Raw genomic sequence first — 22,146 nt, 5'->3', positions numbered from 1 at the left:
TAATTTTTTTGTTTTAAAGTCCTCTCCTTAAACTAATTAGAATGAACTCTGTTCTCTGCACTTCACCGGACCTTGTACAGAGCCAAACAAGTGTACACTAACAGTATAGCAAGCAGCATGAGCTTCACACTCCTGTCAGTTCTCCTCGGCCCCCAAGGAGATGCAGATGCAGAGTGGCCCAGGGCGGGTGCCAAGCACGCAGTGGGTTTGCATTACAGCTGAGGAACCTGGAGTTTAGGGTATCTGAATCTTTTATAAGGAGCACAAGCAAATCTGCCAACTTTTGCTCTAGAGGGAGATATTATCTTTTATTATACTGGACAGTAAACAACCTGTCTTTCTCTTGAGGGAGACATGACTGTTGACTATACAAATCTCTTTGGTAAAGATAGTCCAGAACTAAGGCTGTCAGAGCCACTGCTCATAAGACACGAAAAATGCAAGAGACCCACGGAGAACTGTTTCCCAACAGACCTTCGTCAACTTTTGAACTGTAGCCACTAGTTTTAGGCCCAAACCAGATTTTCTTTTAAAAATTCACTTTAATCTAATCATGGAATTTAACAAACATTTGTGTACAGTCAGGAACTAAATTATAATATGGTTTCTATTCATTTCAGCCATGAGAAAACACCAGTCATCGTTAAAGGTATCCATCCATAAATTACTTTTATTTCTCATTAAATGAGCACAGAGTCATTAGCATATTAATAACAGATATGTTTATTATTACATATCCATCAGTGCGGCTTTCAATACCCCTTGAAACATGCATATCATCCTAGAGACGAATCAGTTTTCCAGTGCTTCTTATTCGATACACATTACTGCAAAGCCATTATAAATTACTGAGGAGGTATTTGGTTAAAAAAATAAACAATAAATCATACTGCCCATACGAATCAACTCTTGTTATTGGACAAGAGTTTAACAGTATTTATCTGGTAATTCCTATGTTAACTGGAAAACATCACAGATGTACTGCCGTAATTTTCTTTTATATTGATGTAACCTACATATTTTGCAGAATTTTATAAAGTCATTCATTATTGTAGCAGGTAGTTTAATGCAAAGATTGTACTCAATTTGTGAAAGTCCAACAAAACTCTAAATATTTTAAATTAAACCAATTATCAATGAAAAACCCACTGACACATATTTTTTGAAAATATGTTCTTTTGAAATTTCTATATTTAGTCATGGCAGTAAGATAATTCTTTCAAATTAAGGCACTAAAAGGTCAATGAAACTCCCATTGAAAGTGTTCTAAGAATAATTTACATTTCAAACAGTGCATACATTTCTTATATGTTTGTTAACTTAATGTCTTTATCACTTAAAACCACAAAGAAATACATTATACAATTACAGAAATGATGTACCCCACAAAATGCTTTTAAAACTTGGTTCTTTTGTACAATTAGTTCCTAACGTCTCTAGTAGTAAAATAACTCAATATGGCTTGGCAAAAATGCATAGATTAAATGTAAATTTTTTTTTTTTTGCCTTCTCCCATTCCCCAATCTATAAACGTGCTGAAACACATACAGTATTTTGTAAAGCATAATGTAAAATATTTATTCTCCATTAAGTCCGCCACGGGCAATCAAAAGTGAGGCTTTTAAATTCTACAGTGAGGGCACTGAAGTCAAGTGATGTCACTGCTTTCTTAAAATAGTTTTGTATAGTCTTGCAAGAGCACAAAGACTGAAGTCATTTAAAAGAATTTCAGTTGTCTCATTTTGAGATATTTTCTTTACTCCTTCCATGAGCTGATCTTCATAGTGATGGCCATTCCACTTGAAAGTGAAAATCCCTTCCTCTCACGCATATGAGGAAAACTGTGTTCTATCATGATTGACAGGTGTTTTCTTAGAAATTCAAAAAGGCAGCACCTTTTTAAAAAATATATCTACCTAAGCTTTCCCCCAATTGTACTTGCATTACATAGTAATAATTAATCTAATCTACCTGTAGGCAAACCCGCAATTAAAACCAAAAAACAAAAAAACAAAAAACCCTCAGTGTGCTTTTGTGCCAAAGCAAGGACAGAATAACAGCAATCTTAACCCCGAAGCCTGTGATATTTGTGTCAAAGGAACAGCCTGTCTGCTCTGTATGGTTAAAGAAGCCTGGTTTATCAGGTAGCATTCCACATGATTCCACAAGGTGTTAGGTCACATGGTTAACTGCTGGGGAGGGAAGGGGGGCAGAGAAAGAAAAAAATTGTAATTAAATAGTTTAAAAATACAAGAAACAAAATTGCAGGGAAAGGTAAATATACACTATTTTTATATGTTGATTAACAAATACACAAAATTCGGAAAACAGGAAAAGGAAAAATATACTTAGCATTATTTTCTTCTTACTTCTGTTTCAAACATATGGTGTTCTTTTTTGTTTTTTACAAAGCTATAATTCAATTTTAAATAATTTTGGATACAGCTTTATCCTATACAGGAGAGAGGTGATAACAGGATTTTACAGAAGTCAGTCAGGAGTGAGGGTGATAATACACTGGAGTAGTATGGCAGCTGAAGAATACGGAAAGTGTAATGCCTTTTAGTCATTTCAAGAATTAGACTTGGTTATTGATAATAGGGAGTAAAGAAACGGGATGAATTAAAAATGGTTTTAAGTCTGTGTGGAAGACTCGAGTGACATTAACAGAGAGGCAAATCAACGTGAGGTCTCAGCTTCTAGATTAAAACATTTCTCTTAATAGAGGGATTAAACTCTAGGAAAGTTGGAATTTGGTCCAGGAGAAAAAACTTAGGCTTTAGAATTGGATAAAAAGAGGTTTCAACCTGACTATGCCACTAGCTTGATGTGTGATAGCATCCAAGTGGCTTAATTCCTCTGGGACTCATTTATTCACATATAAAATGAGAACTTAATGAGACATCTATCATAACCTCTCTTCAGGAATTATGTCCTGTAATTGTTTATTATAGAATATAAATATTTTTGTGAAAAAATTCTATCAAAACCAGTTAAAAAAAGAGGGGGATACTTAATTGGGAAGTTTATTTGCAACACCATCATCACTGATACCAAATAATTTTGATTAAAAAAAAATCTATGCCAACATAGTTAATTTAAAGAAGAGCAAAGTTTTATATGAATCTATTTACATTTAAAAAGGGTGGCAAACCACAAGTTATTTAAAACATTAAGGGCTAAGTATGTGCCATGTATACCAACCAATGACAGTAAAATCTGACATGGACCTGGAATGAAATATGACATTTATACATTTATAAATATTATTAACTTCAAACAGGAATCAAACTAATTTGTAAAGTCATATATTCTAAATACTTAGCTACAAATGATGCCTTCTATAGGGAAAAGAACAATTAGATTTTAGATTTTAATAGATATTAAGCAATCACTTCCACACTGTCAAAGAGGTTAACACTGCAATCCTTACCTAGTTTTTCCAGATGTATTTTTGACCACTTTTCGGAAAGACTGATTTGCAGTAGATCTTGTAGAAAGCGTTCGAGGGGATGCACGAACAAAACCAGATGGTGGATTCTTAGGGATCTTCTTTACCAAATGTGTTACCCATCTTTTTTGTTCATCCTGAGAACACGCTAACAGCAGCATATCTCTTGCTGATGTTACATCATAACTTACTATGTTAAAAAAAAGACACAATTAAAGTCATACAATACCTAAAACGGCTCTATTGAAGCATAATTTCATAAGTTCCTAAAATTTTAAAAGATTTACTATGCTTAATTAAGCTTGGACAATATCTCTTTCTCCTTAATTAAGGCTGAACATTTAAAAAGAAGACATTAGTCACAAACTATTAAGAAAAATAAAGTAAAAACAGAAATACAAAAAAATGCAGAAGCGAAACAAATTAATGTATTCTTAGAACATAAGTTTCTTATCTTAAAACAGTTATTGCCTGTATTCTTTCCATCAGGTTACCTCTGCTAACCTAGAGGACATTTTGTCTCTGATCCATCATGTTGGTCTAGGCAGTGAAAACCAGACAAAAAGAAAACAAGCACAAACTAACAACTCATAGAAGAATAGTACAGTGGAACTCACCTACAGCCCTTCTCTCCAATTGAGGGTAATCTCTTAGAGGTACGTTTTTTCTAAAGGGGTAATTCTCTTTAAACACATTATGTTCAAAGCTAAATCTGTAACTGTGAAATGTCAGCTACAACACTGTCGCTCCACCATGTCCAAATATTACTTCGTACAATCTCTTTTCAAATTGGTATAGAAAATGCTACACTTGAAGAAGTTAAAGAAGTTATTTAAATGGGACTTCATTTTCTAATTTTTTATAAATTGTAGGAATAATTTTTATGCCTTACCTTTACATGGAGAAATTAAGTCCTCTTTCTTATCCAGGTGATCTCTGTGGCACTTCACGTGGCATCTTCGACATTCCAGGGCAGGAGGTGGCTTAAAAACATGCCAGAGAGGTTTGGCACATGCCTCACAGTTGGCAGGAAAGTGGTAGAGTGTAGGAATGAACTCATGGCCTTTGTGGTTTTGAAAATTAGTCTTTTCCGCTTGTTGTACTGGTTCCATCTCTACATCTTTTCTACATTCACCTTCATTTGCATATAGTATCTACATTCAGGAATGGTAAAAGGAAGATTTTAAAAAGTCTTAATTTGTACATAAAAGTTCCAAATGTATAAAAAGCACCGGTGTATTTGCATTTACTTCAAAAAATGCACTTAGTACTTAAGTAAAAGATCTTCTAAAATTAGAATTTATGGTTTTTACCTGGAATATTTTAGGAATTTCTTCAGTTTCAGCTCTGTAAACATCTCCTTGGGTTACAGGTCGAACGTGAAACAATTTACTAAAACGAAAATAAGTATGATATAAGCTATTATAAAAACTCATCTACAGTAAAAGACAAACAGACATTTCACTAAAGAAGACATACAGATAGCAAATAAGAACATGACAAGATGTTCAACATCATTAGTCATTAGAGAAATGCAAATTAAAATCACAGTATCACTATACACCTATAAAATTTAAAAACTAAAAATAGTAATGCTGATGAAGATGCAGAGAACTACATCACTCACACAACTGTGGCAGAAATGTAAAAGCTGCAGAGCCACTATGAAAAACAGAATGGCAGTTTCTTACAAAACTAAACAAACATATGACCCAGCAACTGTACTCCTGGGCCTTTATTCCAGAGAAATGAAAATTTATATAAAAACTTGTACATGAATATTCACAGCAGCTTGATTTATAATAGCCAAATGCTGAAAACAACCCAAATGAATGGTTAAACTGTGGTACATTCATACCATGGGATACTACTGAACAATAAAGAGAAATAAACGACTTGGATGAATCTCAAGAGAATGATACTGAGTGAAAAGAGCCAATCTCAAATGTTACATACTATTTGATTCCATTCTAACATCCTTGAAATGACAAAATTACAGAGATGGAGAACAGAGAACAGGTAGCCAGGGATTAGAGAAGGATGGAGAAAGGGCACTTGTTATGGCTACAAAAGGGTAGCAAGACAGGTCCCTGTGATGGAACTGTTCTGTAACTGGTGGTGATCATGTGAATCCATACATGTGAGAAAGGCATGTAGACTGGAAAGAAGTACATGATTATATTTGTAGAAAAGTCCTGTGGAATCCACCAAAAAACCAATAAAACTAGTAAGTAAACAGCAAGATTAGAGGATTCAAGATCAATATATAAAACTGAATATTACTGGAACAACCAGATATCTAACATGGAAAAACACACATCTACACATTCAAACCTAACCTCAACTGCAAACCCTTACCAAACACAACAGTAAATTTTGAGATTAATCATAACTTAAATGTAAAGCCTAGAACAATAAAGCTCCTAAAAGAAAACACAGATACCTTCACAACCTTTGGGAAGGCAAAATTTCTTAGACTACAAAAGGCTATAATTCTTTTAAAAAACTGATAAACTGGCTTCCACTAAAAGACACCATAAAGAAAATGAATAGGCACCTATAAATTTATATGATGTTCTAGAATAGGCAAAACTCAGTAATAAAATTCAGATGATCTTTTTTTCCCCCTTGAGAAGTATAAGTGGGCTTTCTAGGGTGATGAAAATATTATCTTGTCACGGGTAATAATGACATGGGTGTTTATAACTGTCAAAAGTCAGTGAACATAATACTTAAGATGTGTGCATTTTATTACATAAAAATTATGCCTCGGGGCGCCTGGGTTGCTCAGTCGTTAAAACGTCTGCCTTCAGCTCAGGTCATGATCCCAGGGTCCTGGGATCGAGCCCTTCATCGGGCTCCCTGCTTGGCTTCTCCCTCTCCCACTCCCCCTGCTTGTGTTCCCTCTCTCGCTGTGTCTCTCTGTCAAATAAACAAATAAAATCTTAAAAAAAAAATTATGCCTCAATAAAAAGGTAAAACAACCAACTTTCATCAATCTGAAAGTACTGAACTTTTGAAAGTTGAAAGATGATGTCTTTAATATTAGTGCTTATGTATCACTCCACTTAAGTTGATCATTTAAATTTTCACAACTAATACTTCTTTAAAACATTAGGAAATCAAAACAGTATGGTACTGGCACAAAAATAGACACACAGATCAACAGAAGAGCATATAGAGCATATAGAGCTTTTATGATCAATTAATCTATGACAAAGGAGGCAAGAAAACAAAACAGGAAAATGTCTCTTCAACAAATGGTGCTGGGAAAACTGGACAGCTACATGCAAAAGATTGAAACTGGACCACTTTCTTTCACCATACACAAAAATAAACTCAAAATGAATGAAAGACCTAAATATGAGACCTGAAACCATAAAACTCGTAGAAGAAAACATAGGTAGTAATCTCTTTGACATAAGCCACAGAAACATTTCTCTAGATAGGTCTCCTTTAGCAAGAGAAAGTAAAGCAAAATTAAACTATTGGGACTATACTACAAAAAAAGCTTTTTACAAAGCAAAAAAAAAAAACCCATCAACAAAATAAAAAGACAACCTACTGAATGGGAGAAGATATTTGCAAATGATATATGCGATAAGGGGTTAATATAAAAAATATATAAAGAACTTATACAATTCAACATCAAGCCCCCCAAAATAATCCAATTAAAAATGGGCAGAGGAGGGGCACATTAATTATACTTGAAAAAAAGATAAAAATTGGGAAATAAAATTTCAGTACTCTTTGGTAGTTGCTTAATTCTTTTTATATTCTAGCTATAACTGACTTCACAAATGTTTAATTCCAAAGGAATGGCAGTACTTCATTGTAAATTTATGTTTTTCATGAATAGCACCCAATACATTTCACTTTGGATTTATATTTTGTTGCATGTTTTACCTTTTCTACTACTAGTCTGTAAGCCCCTTAAAAATGGAACCGGCTCACTCATCTTTGTACGATCTATAGCACCCACGATGACACAGTCAGCAGTGCTTAAGAAATGGTTTTAGAATGAATACAAAGGAAAAGCCCTAAGCTTATTAAAGACCCCTATTAAAAGCAAAAGATATATTTACATTTCCTTAACAATGACTGCATAATTATATACAGTACTTTTGGAGATGTTCTCAGAATCTAAAACCAATAAACACTTGAAATAAAAATTTTGTCTTTAGAATACATGAATCAGCTATGCAAAATTTTCCCTCTCACCTTTTGCTAAAAATTTAATATAAAGTTTTAAAGTTTGTTAAGAAAAGTAGGTAATATCTTTTAAATAACAAAATATAAACTAAATGTCTATGGGCTGGCTCAGTCGGATAAGCATCTGCCTTCAGCTCAGGTCATGATCTTAGGGTCCTGGGATGGAGCCCCATGTGCTTAGCAGGGAGTCTGCTTTTTCCCTCTGCCCCTCCCCCTGCTGATGTGCTCTCTCTCTCAAATAAATAAATAAAATCTTTAAAAAACACCCTAAATTTTAAGTCTAAAAATAATTATCATAAGTTAACATTTAACTGATTTACAATTCAACCAAAGGCAACTTACTCTATGTCCAATACCATGGATGGATTGGATTGTTCCTTATCTTGTTCATCATTATAGAACAAAATTTTTTTGCTGCTTACCACAACATACTGAAATGAGAAAAAAAGGGGAAGATATATACGAGCAACATTAACTTGGTTTAAAATGATAAGCACAATACTTGACATTTATGTCTAAAGTGTAATGTATTAATCTGAGATCAATGCTAATAATAGAGCAGTTAATACAAGTTCTATGCTTTAAAAGTAAAATATATAACAGAATATCAATTAGAAAAAAATGAGGCATATAATACCTGTTTCTTCCAGCCATATCGTTTGATATTTCCTCTATTTGGTATTGAAAGCCAACCTTCAATTCTTGACTCTAGGAGAAAAAGAATATATAGTCTTCAGTCTTAAGTTGTGACAAGAAGAAAAGCTATTACAAGTTGTCTGACAGCATGCAGCAACAGGCATTTGAACACAGCTAAATGAATAAGTGCTACAATTTGCTCTTCCATGCTTCAATCACACAAATCAACTTTAATGGCCATACAAATATTGCAGAAAAAATCCCAAGCCACTTTTCCCATAAAATTAACATTTAGTACTCAATTATAAAAGTATGAAGTAAAACAATACCCTTAATAGCCAGGCAAGACTGGAATGGATTGCAGCTTAAATGGGATATGATACAGAAGACTTTAAATATCACTTAACATTCATAAAAATACTTAGCAAAAAAAAAAAATGCAGCAAGTGGAACAAATCAGAGCGATGATTTACAAAAGAAAGAGCAAGCAAAAGTACAGAGAAGTGTCCTATTACTCACAGAAGATAAGAATAGAAGATAAATAAATAAGGAATGCAGGCAGAATCAACTAGATATAAAGAATAAGAGACAAGCATTTTATTTGTTTTCTCAGCACAATATTCTGATAAACTTTTTGGTAGAACACCCATAATAATTTCAATAAAACTGTCCAAATCTGGTTTGGGGTGGTACTTAATTCTAGAGTTAAGTCCAAATGCAATTCTTACCAAACTAAAGAGATGTAAATAAAGTCTTTTAAGTATGTTATACAAGACTTTGATAAACAGCAAAAGAACATAGAATTGAGTTGGTCAGCTGCTAATATTTTAACCAGTTTGTGCATATCAGAAATCCCTTGGCAAATTCAAACGAGGCATTTAAAAATAAATATCATTACTGTTTAAATATAATTAATGTTTATTAGAAATATCTGTAGGAAAAAGAGTATTCTGTTAGAAATGATTATTTTATATCAGGTTAGAAATAAGAGCATTTCATTGTTTTCTATATCTATCTTATTTTATTTAAGGCACAAAAAATAGAAAAGTAGCCAGTTTTCAAGTATAATGCTCAAATCATGACCCTAATGGGAATGTATAATGCCTTTCTCCACATAACTTAAACTGCTGTAAAACATCTAAGTCTTAGAGTAATTATAACAATAGATAACATTCACTGAACATTTATGGTTTGAATGTGCTTTCCAAGTAACATCTCACATTTAATCTACTTATTATCCCATGAATATATGATATATTCCTATGAATACAGGATAGGATAGCTTCTACTATCATTCTCCATTTACAAATGAAGACACTAAGGCTTAGAAAGTAAACGGACTTGCTCAAGGGTATACTCTATCAGTAACTGTCAAAACTGTAGAGTTTACCCTGGCAGGCTAATTTCTGAGCTTGTGTTCCTAGAACACAATGCTACTCTGTCCTTTAACTAAAAAGTTTTGCAGTTAATTGAATCAGAAGTAATATTCTTTTTGTTCCAACTTCTTCCATGTACCAAATGTCCTTTGCTTTTGGTATTCCCCTTCATCTAAATTGTAGTTGTTAAGGTGGAGAAAATGAGAAACCTGAGCTCAAAACGATCCTTCTCTTCTCCCAATTTTTTTCTTGGTTGCTGTTATTTAGTTTAGCAATAATTATTTTGTCTCCTTAGGTAGTTCCTTGGTAAGTTCTGTAAGATCAGGAACCATATCATAACACCATTTTTATATACCCCAAGACATCTGACACAAAGAGTAGGTAGGTACTTGACAAATATTTGTTGATTATTTTGCAATTCTTTTTTTTTTCTGAATTAGCCAGTCGTCCTCTGTAAATAATGGTTATAATTTAAAAACCAAAGGGCAATTTCATAATAAATAACATGTAGAAGGTTGCTAATCACTCACAAATATTCTATCTTACAAAAGCAACAAGTTATTGCTAGGAAAATTTCCCTTCAGTGTGCCCCAAATTGCAGCTCTTACTCCTCCTAAGTCTATTTAATACAAGTAACTTCTCACAAAAAAGATGTGAAAGCTATTGAAATCTTGACATTTATATAAAATTGTGTATGCCAAAATACCCCCATCCCCCAGTTATTTCTCTATGAGAATGCCAAAATTATTTATGCTTTATGGCTCTAGGTTTGGATTAACCTGCCAGTGTTTTAATATATTTTCAATGGATTGTTGTAGGTTATGACTTTGTCATTTCAGTGTTCCTACAAAAATTTTGCATGCTAAAAGGCATTTTACGAATCCAAATAAGCCCAATTTTATATTTGCTCTCATTTAAATTAAATGAGGAAATTTGGAACTTGAAAAAAGGTGCTCAGGATATGTGAAGGTTTTCACCAATTTAAAACACTGGTGTTACAGGGGAGAATTTTAGTTTTTCCTGGTAAATTCCCTTCAGAAAAACAAATGGACTAACCTTAGGGATAAATTAAAAAATACATACTAGCTTCTCCTCTATTTCCTTTACTTACTCCTGCTGTCTTAGATATAAAAAAACATACTGTTTTTTTTAATATACATATAAACCTCCTTTAAAACCATTACACTTGTGACCTATGTGGCAATCTGAAAGTACAATGTTTTAAATTCTTTCTCCTACATCACAAACACAGGAATCAGCTTCTCCTGATAAATAAATGTTGAGGACTTCTAACTCTAGATTATCATCAATAATATGCTACGAAAGTACAAAGCACAAAGCAACTTGGCTCCAGGTTTTATGTGTTTGTAGAGCAATTTTAACTTACCAAAAAAATTTAGATATGTTATTATTGCAATATCAACACTTGATTCCTTTACCCAAATAAGAGACAAAGAGGCTAACTATATATAAATCAATATCCAATATAGCCAGTTTAAACATTAAAGCTAACTGTGAAGGCTACCAAAGTTTACTTGGATAAACACATACTGCTTAAGAAACAGCACTAAGGAACCATCCTAAAATATTTTAATTATATTCAGAAGTGATATAAAAAATGAAATTAATCACTGCTCAAGAATTCAGATGCATTATCTCCAAACCATTGATTAGATTTGGGCAAGTCAGAAGCTCTCATATACTCAAAAGCTTGGAAACACACTAAGAAATCCACTATTTACAGGTTTAAATTACATAGACTGAGATAAAGCTAGATGGAAAGAGAATGATGCAGATAATCCGTAAGAGATAATGAATATTAATAGTGTTGATATCGTGTTTTTCCTAGTGCTTCATCTACTTTTACATTCTTTTTTTTTTAAATTATGTTATGTTAGTCACCATATAGTACATCATTAGTTTTTGATGTACTGTTCCATGATTCATTGTTTGTGTATAACACCCTGTGCTTTTATATTCTTTTCAGATTATTAGGTCAATGGTTCCAAAAGAAGTAAAGAGAAAGAACAAAGGAGGAGAGGCAGCTATCATGTTAGTCTTTTTGTCATCGAGGCAACAGGCTAATCTTAACCCAAGTGTAACCTTTATATGTACAGTGTGCTAAGATACAACCTGCTACAGAACCAGAAGGAGGATGAAGACATAAAAGAATTAGGAGAATAAAAGTGATTTTAAGAACTTCAAAGGATTGTGCAACAGATAATTTTTAGTTTTTTAGAATTGGGAAACTTAAGAGATTTCATCTAATTAAGGACAAGATGCCCATTAAGAAGGTTATAGAGGCTTAGTTCTAGATATACATGATAATTAAATGAGAATCTTTATATTGAATGATGAAATCTATAACTAAGTCATTACAGAGAAAGAGAGCACAAGCAGGGGGAGCAGCAGGCTGAGGGAGAGGGAGAAGCAGGCTCTCTGCTGAGCAGAGGGCTCAACACGGGGCTAGATCCCAGGACTCTGGGATCATGACCTGAGCCGAAGGCAGATACTTAACCGACTGAGCCACCCAGGTGCCCCGATCCACCCAACTTCTTGAGGAAGAAAAAAAAAAAAATCTCAGAACGTCTGGGTGGCTTAGCTGGTTAAGCATCCAACTCTTGGTTTCAGCTCAGGTCATGATCTTAGGGTCCTGGGACTGAGCCCCACCTCAGTCTCCCTCTCTCTCTGCCCTTCCCCCTGCTCTCCACCTGCATGTGCACTCATGCTCTCTCTAAAATAAATAAATTAAATCTTAAAAAAAAAACAACCCATCTCACTGGGCTAAAATTATGATCCATATTTCAAAAGGCCTTTAACTGTTGAATAAATGTATTCCATTCAAAGTTCTCCCTTTTCAGCCTGCATTTTAATTAATTTTCTAAACTAAAATTAATTAGTCATTATCTTCAAAAATTTTAGATACTTGAATCATACGTAACTCTCTTAAATTAAGAGCAATTATCAGAATTCTTTAACAGTTCTTCCTAGATACGACTGCAAAACCTTAACTTTATCTGCCAATGCCCATTTTTAAGTATCTGGTAAATGGTAGATTTAGTACAGATTTTCAATTTACTAGCAAAACATGTGACGCAAAAATGGGTTAAAAAAAACACTTATTAAAGATTATCCAGTACTTTCTACATACAGTATGAAAGTCAGCACTATAGAGATTTTGTATGTAAAGTTTTAAGACTAAGAGCACAGTAATAAGAGAAAGGGATACCTGACTGGTCTCCTTTTATAGCAATGAAGAATGGCCACCAGTATTATTTTAGAGTAAGAATTCCTTTACTAAATAACTCAAGAAATAGCTTGGGGTTAAATGTTCATAGCAGCAATGTCCACAATAGCCAAGCTGTGGAAAGAGCCGAGATGCCCTTCAACAGACGAATGGATAAAGAAGATGTGGTCCATATATACAATGGAATATTACTCAGCCATCAGAAAGGATGAATACCCACCATTTGCATCGACATGGATGGGACTGGAGGAGATGATGCTAAGTGAAATAAGTCAAGCAGAGAAAGTCCGTTCTCATATGGTTTCACTTATTTGTGGAACATAAGGAATAGCATGGAGGACATTAGGAGAAGGAAGGGAAAAATGAAGGGGGGGGAATCGGAGGGAGAGATGAACCATGAGAGACTATGGACTCAGAGAAACAAACTGAGGGTTTTAGGGGGGATGGGGGATGGAATAGCACGATGATGGGTATTAAGCAGGGCACGTATTGCATGGAGCACTGGGTGTTATATGCAAACAATGAATCATGGAACACTACACCAAAAACTAATGATGTACTGTATGGTGACTAACATAATAAAATAAAAAAAGAAAGAAAGAAATAGCTTGGGGTTAACAAAGGGGGGCTCTAAGCTATAATTTCAGTTCAACAATTTAAAGAATGTAGCCAAACACCCCTAGAAGTCATAATCTGATGATTAAATCTAACTTTTGAAAGATTTTCAAACAACAACTGAAGCAAGAGGTTCTTGTTAAATCCAAAGTGATCCTCTGATAAAGGACATGCACCTACAAGATTCTCAAGAGGCAGGAGGTTTCAGAGAACCAATAATGGGAAAACAGAAGGAACTCCTTGACCATTGTCATAAGAAATTTCACTTCCCGCTTTTCTCAGATACCTGATTTGGGGCTAGCAAAGACACAAAAGAAGGAGGGCAGGGATTATATGGTATACAAGTAAGAGTTAAATCTAACACATTATTCAGGAAATACACAAATAAAAATCGATTTTCAAGTTTATGACCATGTGAACAAAACTTCCAAAACCTTGAACGAAGGATATGTAGTATGTCAAATGTGTGTGTATGTGTGCATAAGTATTTATAACCTATTCATTCCCAAACTGAACTTATAATATGTATACTGCTTACCTCTGTTAAAAAGATATAAATGTACTATAACTTACACTACAATAAACCCAAGAATGGGTATTTGTTTTTTAATTTATTCTCTACTGTAAAAAAAAGACATAGAAAAAAAGTCTGAAATCCTACATACTCACTTTTGCCTTTAATCAACTCTGCCCCCTCATTGCATCTCTCAATCCTATTTATCTATGTCTCTAAATTTGAAACTTAAAGTCTGACCAAAGTTTATCACTACTACATTAGAAAGGTCTCTATATAGGCTGCTGTGGTTCTGATTATTAAGCATAGTTCTTAGTTTTTGCACAAAAATACATAAAAACAAAAACATAAACATTAAAGAGCGGCTACTCATGAAAACATGTAACTTTCTTTAAATAGTGAAAGGTGTAAGCAGCAGCTTCGACTTTCACCATGGAGTTAGGCGTTTATAGATTCATAAAGTTCTTCAGATTTCTATTCAGGTACAGCCTCTCAGATTTATTTTAATAGCCTAAGATTTCTTTTGACTGCTTTTATTCTATAAAATGCAAACAATCAGACTTTGGCTATCGGAAACAAATTTCTTAAGGATCCATGGAAAAAAATGACAAAGGGTAGAAAGCTAAATGAAAGAAACATACATTAATTTCCATGACATGTAAGCAAACCCGAATGAATAGAAATATTCTTACCTGGAAGGTTACCATCAGTTTCATCAGCACTAGGAAAACTAGCAACACTTGTAGAATCCGAAAGGTCCAAAAGTTTAGCACGCAATTGCTCAATATCACTCTCTTTGCTAGCCAATTGCATCTGAAGTTCATTCCTATGTGTACATTCTTCTACCAATTGCTATTTTTGAAAAATACCAAGATAATACAAAAAAATCAATATCAAATTTCTAATATTAAGAAACTGAGAATGGAACTATAAATGATAAAGAATCTAAAGTTGCTCTTACTAAAAAATTACTGTAAACTTCATGAGTGCTCACAACTACAGATTTTGATACAACTGTAAAAATGCAAGTTCTCTTCCTCAGTAATACATTGCTTGGGTAAACTCCTTGTCTCCCTGCTTTAAACAACTATTTTGTTTTTATTTTTTAAATACAAAGCAGCTGGGGCACCAGGGTAGCTCAGGTGGTTAAGCATCTAACTCTTGATTTCAGCTCAGGTCATGATCTCAGGGTCATGAGTTCAAGCCTGCATCAGGCTCTGTGCTGGGCATGGAGCCTGCTTAAGATTCTCTCTCTCTCCCTCTTCCTCTGCTGGGCCTGCCTCCCTCTCTCAAAATAAATAAATAAATATAAAGCATCAAAAAACAAACACCAAACACCTGTTAAAACAATAGGACATGCTTTTATGGCTCCAAATGAAATAGTTTAAAAGGTACAGAAAGCTTCTCAGGATGGTAAAAGCACAAATGATAGTGCTTGTATCCAAGTCAGTCTAGGTCCAGAGACTATGTTCTCAATTTTGTGTTATTAACAAGCCAGGAAATATAAAAAAATTAAGTTTGATATTTTGATTTCTGAAAAGTGAGTCCTGGTTAGAGAAAACAAAAAATCTACAATATTTCAAATCCTCTATCTCAACTATAGTTAATATTATCCTAGTCATATCTCTATGTCAGTCTAAAGCCAAAGAGGCAAACCCTTGGTTGTTTCTCAAAGCAGCATCTAATCAAGTAAATGTTAATGGGTAAATATTACTCAAATCATCACGGTTAACAGGTAACAGAGTATCTTTCTAGTTTTTCAAGATCACAGTTCATATTAGAGTAATAATGATCAAACTGTGGAGACTACAAACCTGAATATGCATTTTTATACTAAAAAAACTAGGTAAGATCAATAGATAATAGGTATAAATAGCAATGTCAAATTAAGAAAATAATCCTACACACACACACACACACACACACACACACAAATCTTACCGCTTGCATGTCATTCAGTTCCTTCTGATGTTTCACTACCATCTGATTGAATTTCTCTCTTTCTTGGTTGAGTTCCAGTTGCAGCTTTCGATTTTCCTTTTCTTTCTTTCTCAAATCCTGTGTATTAGCTTTCTTTCTATCAATTTTAAAATCTTTCCGATTCATTATTTCTGCCAACTTGTTAACAGCCTATTAAAATATTAAAGTATTATTAATAAAGATCTATATTGTAGGGGCGGCTGGCTAAGCGTCTGCCTTCGGCTCAGGTCATGATCCCAGGGTCCTGGGATTGAGTCCCGCATCGGGCTCCTTGCTCAGCGGGGAGCCTGCCTCTCCCTCTCCTTCTCCTGCTCCCCCTGCTTGTGCTCTCTCACTCTGTCAAATAAATAAATAAAATCTTTAAAAAAAAAAAAGATCTATATTGTAGCCATCTAATTTAAATCTCCACTAAAATGTATTTTTTTTCCTTCAAAATCAGGAAGCAGGACTGTGTGAGAATACAAACCTAATGAAGGTTGGGACATGATAACTGGTAGCACGAGTAACTATTATTGTTTTATCTCGTTCAAATATATGAACCAAACAGGCCTGCAAAAATCCATTTATCATTCAACAATTATTCAGCACCTGTTATATCGTATGTAGGCACTTTGGCACTCGATATAAAAATAGAATATACAGGGGCGCCTGGGTTGCACAGTTGGTTGGGCCTCTGACTCTTGGTTTCGTCTCAGGTTGTGATCTCAGGGTCATAGGATAGAGCCCATGTTGAGGCTCTGCGTTCAGCGTGGAGTCTGCTTGAGATTCTCTCTCCCTCTGCCCCTCCTGCTCATGCTCTCTCAAATAAATAAATGTATCTTAAAAAAAAAATAGAATATACAGTTATGCCCCAAAGGCATCCTAGTCTGGTGGAGCAGCCAGACAAGCCAGCATTATAGTACAGTGCAATGAGTAAAAAGAAAAGAGGCAAGCAAGGATGCTGACTAAGACTTGGGAGGTCAGGGATGGCTTCCTGGTGTACTCGCATGTGTGTCCATATGTGCCTGGTGTACTCGCATGTGTGTCCATATGTGTTTCTTAAAAAGACAAACAGGAACTGGATAAGCAAAGAAGAAACAGTATTAAAGAGGGGAGTCATGGACAGCCAAGAATGGCATTACAGTCAGATGAAACAATACACAGGCAATAAGGCACAAGATAATTCTTTTCCTTTGGACAAGTAGAAAAGTAAGCAGACAGGGTACCGGACTAGGCCATACTGAGGCCCTTTTGAATGTGAGAGGGAACATAAATGTTAGTTGAGGCTAACCCCTTTTGCCAGAGGAAAGAATATATTCAAAATGAGACAGAAGACAGTTAAAAGCATGTGAAATTAAGCTACATAAACTAAAACATAAGTCACGCTTTTTTCTGCAATGATGTTAAAAAAAACAAAGATTTTTCCATTAAAATAGAAAAAAGCCTGAGCTACTATCATTTCCGTGTAGATTTGGTCCTATCTAGGAGGAGGAGCCCATAAATTTTTTAATGCAGTAAAAACTTATTTCATTGAACTCATAATGCGTATTCGTTTTTTTCTAATAGTAAATCTAACATATTTATTACAAGAAAAATCAAATACAGAAATATATTATCAAGAAAGTGAAAAAAGCCCTTGTAGTATCACCCATCAAAGAGCACCTCTGCTGAAGTCTCTTCTTTCAATCTGCTGGGTGTATATCCTTCTAAACTTTTCCCTATGTATATAAGCTGATTACAAATATATTTAAATTTAAAAACAGAATCATGCTATATATTCTATGCTGTGACTTGCTTTTTAAATTTGATATTATATCATATATAATGGGAAATATTTCCCCATGTCATTATGTATATATCTATTTCATTTATTTTTAAAAAAAAATGTATTGGACCAGAGAGAGAGAAGCAGAGGGAGCTGCAGAGGGAGAGAGAGAAGCAGGCTCTCTCCACTGAGCAGGGAGCCTGACGTGGGACTTGATCCCAGGACCCTGGGATCATGACCCGAGACGAAGGCAGACACTTAACCGACTGAGCCATCCAGGTGCCCCTATTTCATTTATTATTTATTTATTTTATTTTTTATTATGTTATGTTAATCACCATACATTACATCATTTGTTTTTGATGTAGTGTTCCATGATTCATTGTTTGCCTGTAACACCCAGTGCTCCATGCAGTACGTGCTCTCTTTAATACCCATCACCAGGCTAACCCATCCCCCCACCCTCCTCCCCTCTAGAACCCCCAGTTTTTTTTCTCAGAGTTCACAGTCTCTCAAGGGTCGTCTCCCCCTCCAATTTCCCCCCTTCATTCTTCCCTTCCTGCTTTTTTTTTTTTTTTTAACATATAATGTATTATTAGTTTCAGAGGTACAGGTCTGTGACTGAACAGTCTTACACAATTCACAGCGCTCACCCTACCTAGCACATACCTTCCCCAATGTCTATCACCCAGCCACCCATCCCTCCCACCTCCAACCACTCCAGCAACCCTCAGTTTGTTTCCTGAGATTAAGAATTCCTCATATCAGTGAGGTCATATGATACATGTCTTTCTCTGATTGACCTGTTTCGCTCAGCATAATACCCTCCAACTCCATCCACGTCGTTGCAAATGGCAAGATTTCATTTCTTTTGATGGCTGCATAATATTCCATTGTATATATATACCACTTCTTCTTTATCCATTCATCTTTTGATGGACATCTAGGCTCTTTCCATAGTTTGGCTCTTGTGGACATTGCTGCTATAAACATCGGGGTGCATGTACCTCTTCGGATCCCTACATTTGTATCTTTGGGGGAAATACCCAATAGTGCAATTGCTGGATCGTATGGTAGCTCTATTATCAACTTTTTGAGGAACCTCCATACTGTTTTCCAGAGTAGTTGCACCAGCTTGCATTCCCACCAACAGTGTAGGAGGGTTCCCCTTTCTCCGCATCCCCACCAACATCTGTCATTTCCTGACTTGTTAATTTTAGCCATTCTGACTGCTGTTGAGGTGGTATCTCATTGAGGTTTTGATTTGGATTTCCCTGATGCCGAGTGATGTTGAGCACTTTTTCATGTGTCTGTTGGCCATTTGGATGTCTTCTTTGGAAAAATGTCCATGTCTTCTGCCCATTTGATTGGATTATTTGTTCTTTGGGTGTTGAGTTTGATAAGATCTTCATAGATTTTGGATACTAGACCTTTATCTGATATGTCCTTTGCAAATATCTTCTCCCATTCTGTCGGTTGTCTTTTGGTTTTGTGGACTGTTTCTTTTGCTGTGCAAAAGCTTTTTATCTTGATGAAGTCCCAATAGTTCATTTTTGCTCTTGCTTCCCCTTGCCTTTGGAGATGTTTCTAGGAAGAAGTTGCTGCGGCTGAGGTCGAAGAGATTGCTGCTTGTGTTCTCCTTTAGGATTTTGATGGACTCTTATCTCACATTTAGGTCTTTCAACCATTTTGAGTCTATTTTTGTGTGTGGTGTAAGGAAATGGTCCAGTTTCATTCTTCTGCATGTGGCTGTCCAATTTTCCCAACACCATTTGTTGAAGAGACTGTCTTTTTTCCATTGGACATTCTTTCCTGCTTTGTCGAAGATTAGTTGACCATAGAGTTGAGGGTCCATTTCTGGGCTCCCTATTCTGTTCCATTGATCTGTGTGTCTGTTTTTGTGCCAGGACCATACTGTATTGATGATGACAGCTTTGTAATAGAGCTTTAAGTCCAGAATTGTGATGCCACCAGTTTTGCTTTTCTTTTTCAACATTCCTCTGGCTATTTGGGGTCTTTCTGGTTCCATACAAATTTTAGGATTATTTGTTCCATTTCTTTGAAAAAAGCGGATGGTATTTTGATAGGGATTGCACTGAATGTGTAGACTGCTGTAGGTAGCACTGACATCTTCCCAATATTTGTTCTTCCAACCCATGAGCATGGAACGTTTGTCCATTTCTTTGTGTCTTCCTCAATTTATTTCAGGAGTATTTTACAGTCTTCTGAGTACAGATTCTTTGCCTCTTTGGTTAGATTTATGCCTGGGAATCTTATGGTTTTGGGTGCAATTGTAAACGGGATTGGCTCCTTAATTTCTCTTTCTTCTGTCTTGTTGTTGGTGTATAGGAATGCCACTGATTTCTGTGCATTGATTTTATATCCTGCCCCTTTACTGAATTCCTGTATGAGTTCTAGCAGTTTTGGGGTGGAATCTTTTGGGTTTTCCACATAAAGTATCATATCATCTGCAAACAGTGAGAGTTTGACTTCTTCTTTGCTGATTTGGATGCCTTTGATTTCTTTTTGTTGTCTGATTGCTGTGGCTAGGACTTCTAATACTATGTTGAATAGCAGTGGTGATAGCAGACATCCCTGCTGTGTTCCTGACCTTAGGGGGAAAGCTCTGTTTCTCCCCATTGAGAATGATATCCGCTGTGGGTTTTTCATAGATGACTTTTAGGATATTGAGGTATGTACCCTCTATCCCTATACTCTGAAGAGTTTTGATCAAGAAATGATGCTGTACTTTGTCAAATGCTTTTTTTTTTAAGATTTTTTTTATTTATTTGAGAGAGAGAGAGAATGAGAGATAGAGAGCACGAGAGGGAAGAGGGTCAGAGGGAGAAGCAGACTCCCTGCTGAGCAGGGAGCCCGATACGGAACTCGATTCTGGGACTCCAGGATCATGACCTGAGCCGAAGGCAGTCACTTAACCAACTTGAGCCACCCAGGCGCCCTCAAATGCTTTTTCTGCATCTATTGAGAGGATCATATGATTCTTGATCTTTCTTTTATCAATGTATTGTATCACACTGATTGATTTGCGGATGTTGAACCAACCTTGCAGCCCTGGGATAAATCCCACTTGGTCGTGGTGAATAATCCTTTTAATGTACTGTTGGATCCTATTGGCTAGTATTTTGGTGAGAATTTTTGCATCCATGTTTATCAATGATATTGGTCTGTAAGTCTCCTTTTTGATGGGGTCTTTGTCTGGTTTTGGGATCAAGGTAATGGTGGCCTCATAAAACGTGTTTGGAAGTTTTCCTTCCATTTCTATTTTTTGGAACAGTTTCAGAAGGATAGATATTAATTCTTCTTTAAATGTTTGGTAGAATTCCTCTGGGAAGCCATCTGGCCCTGGACTTTTGTTTGTTGGGAGATTTTTGATGACTGCTTCAATTTCCTTAGTGGTTATAGGTCTGTTCAGGTTTTCTATTCTTCCTGGTTCAGTTTTGGTAGCTGATACATCTTTCAAAGTTATTTTTTTTTTAATTTTCCTTTTTTTTTTTGAATTTTTCTTTTTCCCTTTTTCAACCAACATCTTATCAATCCCTTTTTTAAAAAATCTTTTTAATTTTTCATTTCTAGAGTCATATTCTATCCCTTCATAGTAGTTAACCTTATTTTTGGTATATATATGTAAGTTGTTCTCTCTTTAAAATTTTGGGATACAGTTTCTTCTAACAGACCAAAATATACCCTAAATCTCTAGTGTATGGCTTTGTTCTAGTCTCCTGCCTGATCACATTCTCTCCATTTTTTTTTAAATCCTCTTCTTCCTTTTTACAACCAACTTGTATCATTTCCTTTTATAAAATCTTTTATAATTTCCATCTTTACAGTCATATTCCATCCCTTCATCGTATTAACCCTTATTTTTGTACATATATAAGTTTTTCTTTCCTTAAAATTTTGGGAGGCACTTTCTTCTAACAGACCAAAATACGCCCAAAATCTAGTGTGTGGCACTGATCTATGCACCAGCCTGACCATATTTGATCATATTCTGTTTTTTTGTTTGTTTGTTTTTATCTTTTTCTTTTTTCTTTCTTTCCCTTTCTTTTCCCCCGGTTTCAGGTCTCTTCTGATTTGTTTAGTGTATATTTTCTGGGACGTTGTTACCTTGTTAGCATTTTGTTCTCTCATTCATCTATTCTCCTCTTCACAAAATGACAAGACGGAAAAAATCACCTCAAAAAAAAAAAAAAAGAACAAGAGGCAGTACCAACTGCCAGGGACCTAATCAATATGGACATTAGTAAGATGTCCAAACTAGAGATCAGAATGATGATTTTAAAGATACTAGCTGGGCTTGAAAAAAGCATGGAAGATATTAGAGAAACCCTTTCTGGAGAAATAAAAGAA

At 35.1% G+C, this 22,146-nt stretch overlaps 1 protein-coding gene across 5 annotated transcripts in view; it reads right to left on the bottom strand.

Moving 5' to 3' along the window:
* Positions 1 to 643: 643 nt before the first annotated feature.
* The window catches only part of ROCK1 (Rho associated coiled-coil containing protein kinase 1), a 153,013-nt gene continuing 131,510 nt past the window's right edge, over positions 644 to 22,146 (bottom strand). For 3 of the 5 annotated variants that reach the window (XM_028092520.2, XM_028092521.2, XM_028092523.2), the window contains 8 exons: positions 15,993 to 16,181; positions 14,744 to 14,903; positions 8,301 to 8,371; positions 8,006 to 8,094; positions 4,765 to 4,843; positions 4,344 to 4,605; positions 3,434 to 3,641; positions 644 to 2,192 (listed from right to left, as the gene is read on the bottom strand). In XM_028092520.2, coding sequence (XP_027948321.1) covers positions 2,186 to 2,192; positions 3,434 to 3,641; positions 4,344 to 4,605; positions 4,765 to 4,843; positions 8,006 to 8,094; positions 8,301 to 8,371; positions 14,744 to 14,903; positions 15,993 to 16,181 — 1,065 coding nt within the window. In that variant the 3' untranslated portion in view covers positions 644 to 2,185. Of the gene's footprint in view, positions 2,193 to 3,429; positions 3,642 to 4,343; positions 4,606 to 4,764; positions 4,844 to 8,005; positions 8,095 to 8,300; positions 8,372 to 14,743; positions 14,904 to 15,992; positions 16,182 to 22,146 lie in introns of those variants that run through there. The other 2 variants (XM_028092522.2, XM_088019568.1) reach the window with 2 other exon arrangements.

Source organism: Eumetopias jubatus, unplaced genomic scaffold, assembly GCF_037043125.1.
Source record: "Eumetopias jubatus isolate StellerSeaLion01/CBP00866 unplaced genomic scaffold, mEumJub1_p1.0 scaffold_16, whole genome shotgun sequence".
In the NCBI taxonomy this organism is placed as follows: Eukaryota; Metazoa; Chordata; class Mammalia; order Carnivora; family Otariidae; genus Eumetopias; species Eumetopias jubatus.
Note: the sequence above shows the minus strand (reverse complement) of the source record. Positions and strands in the feature narration are given on the sequence as shown.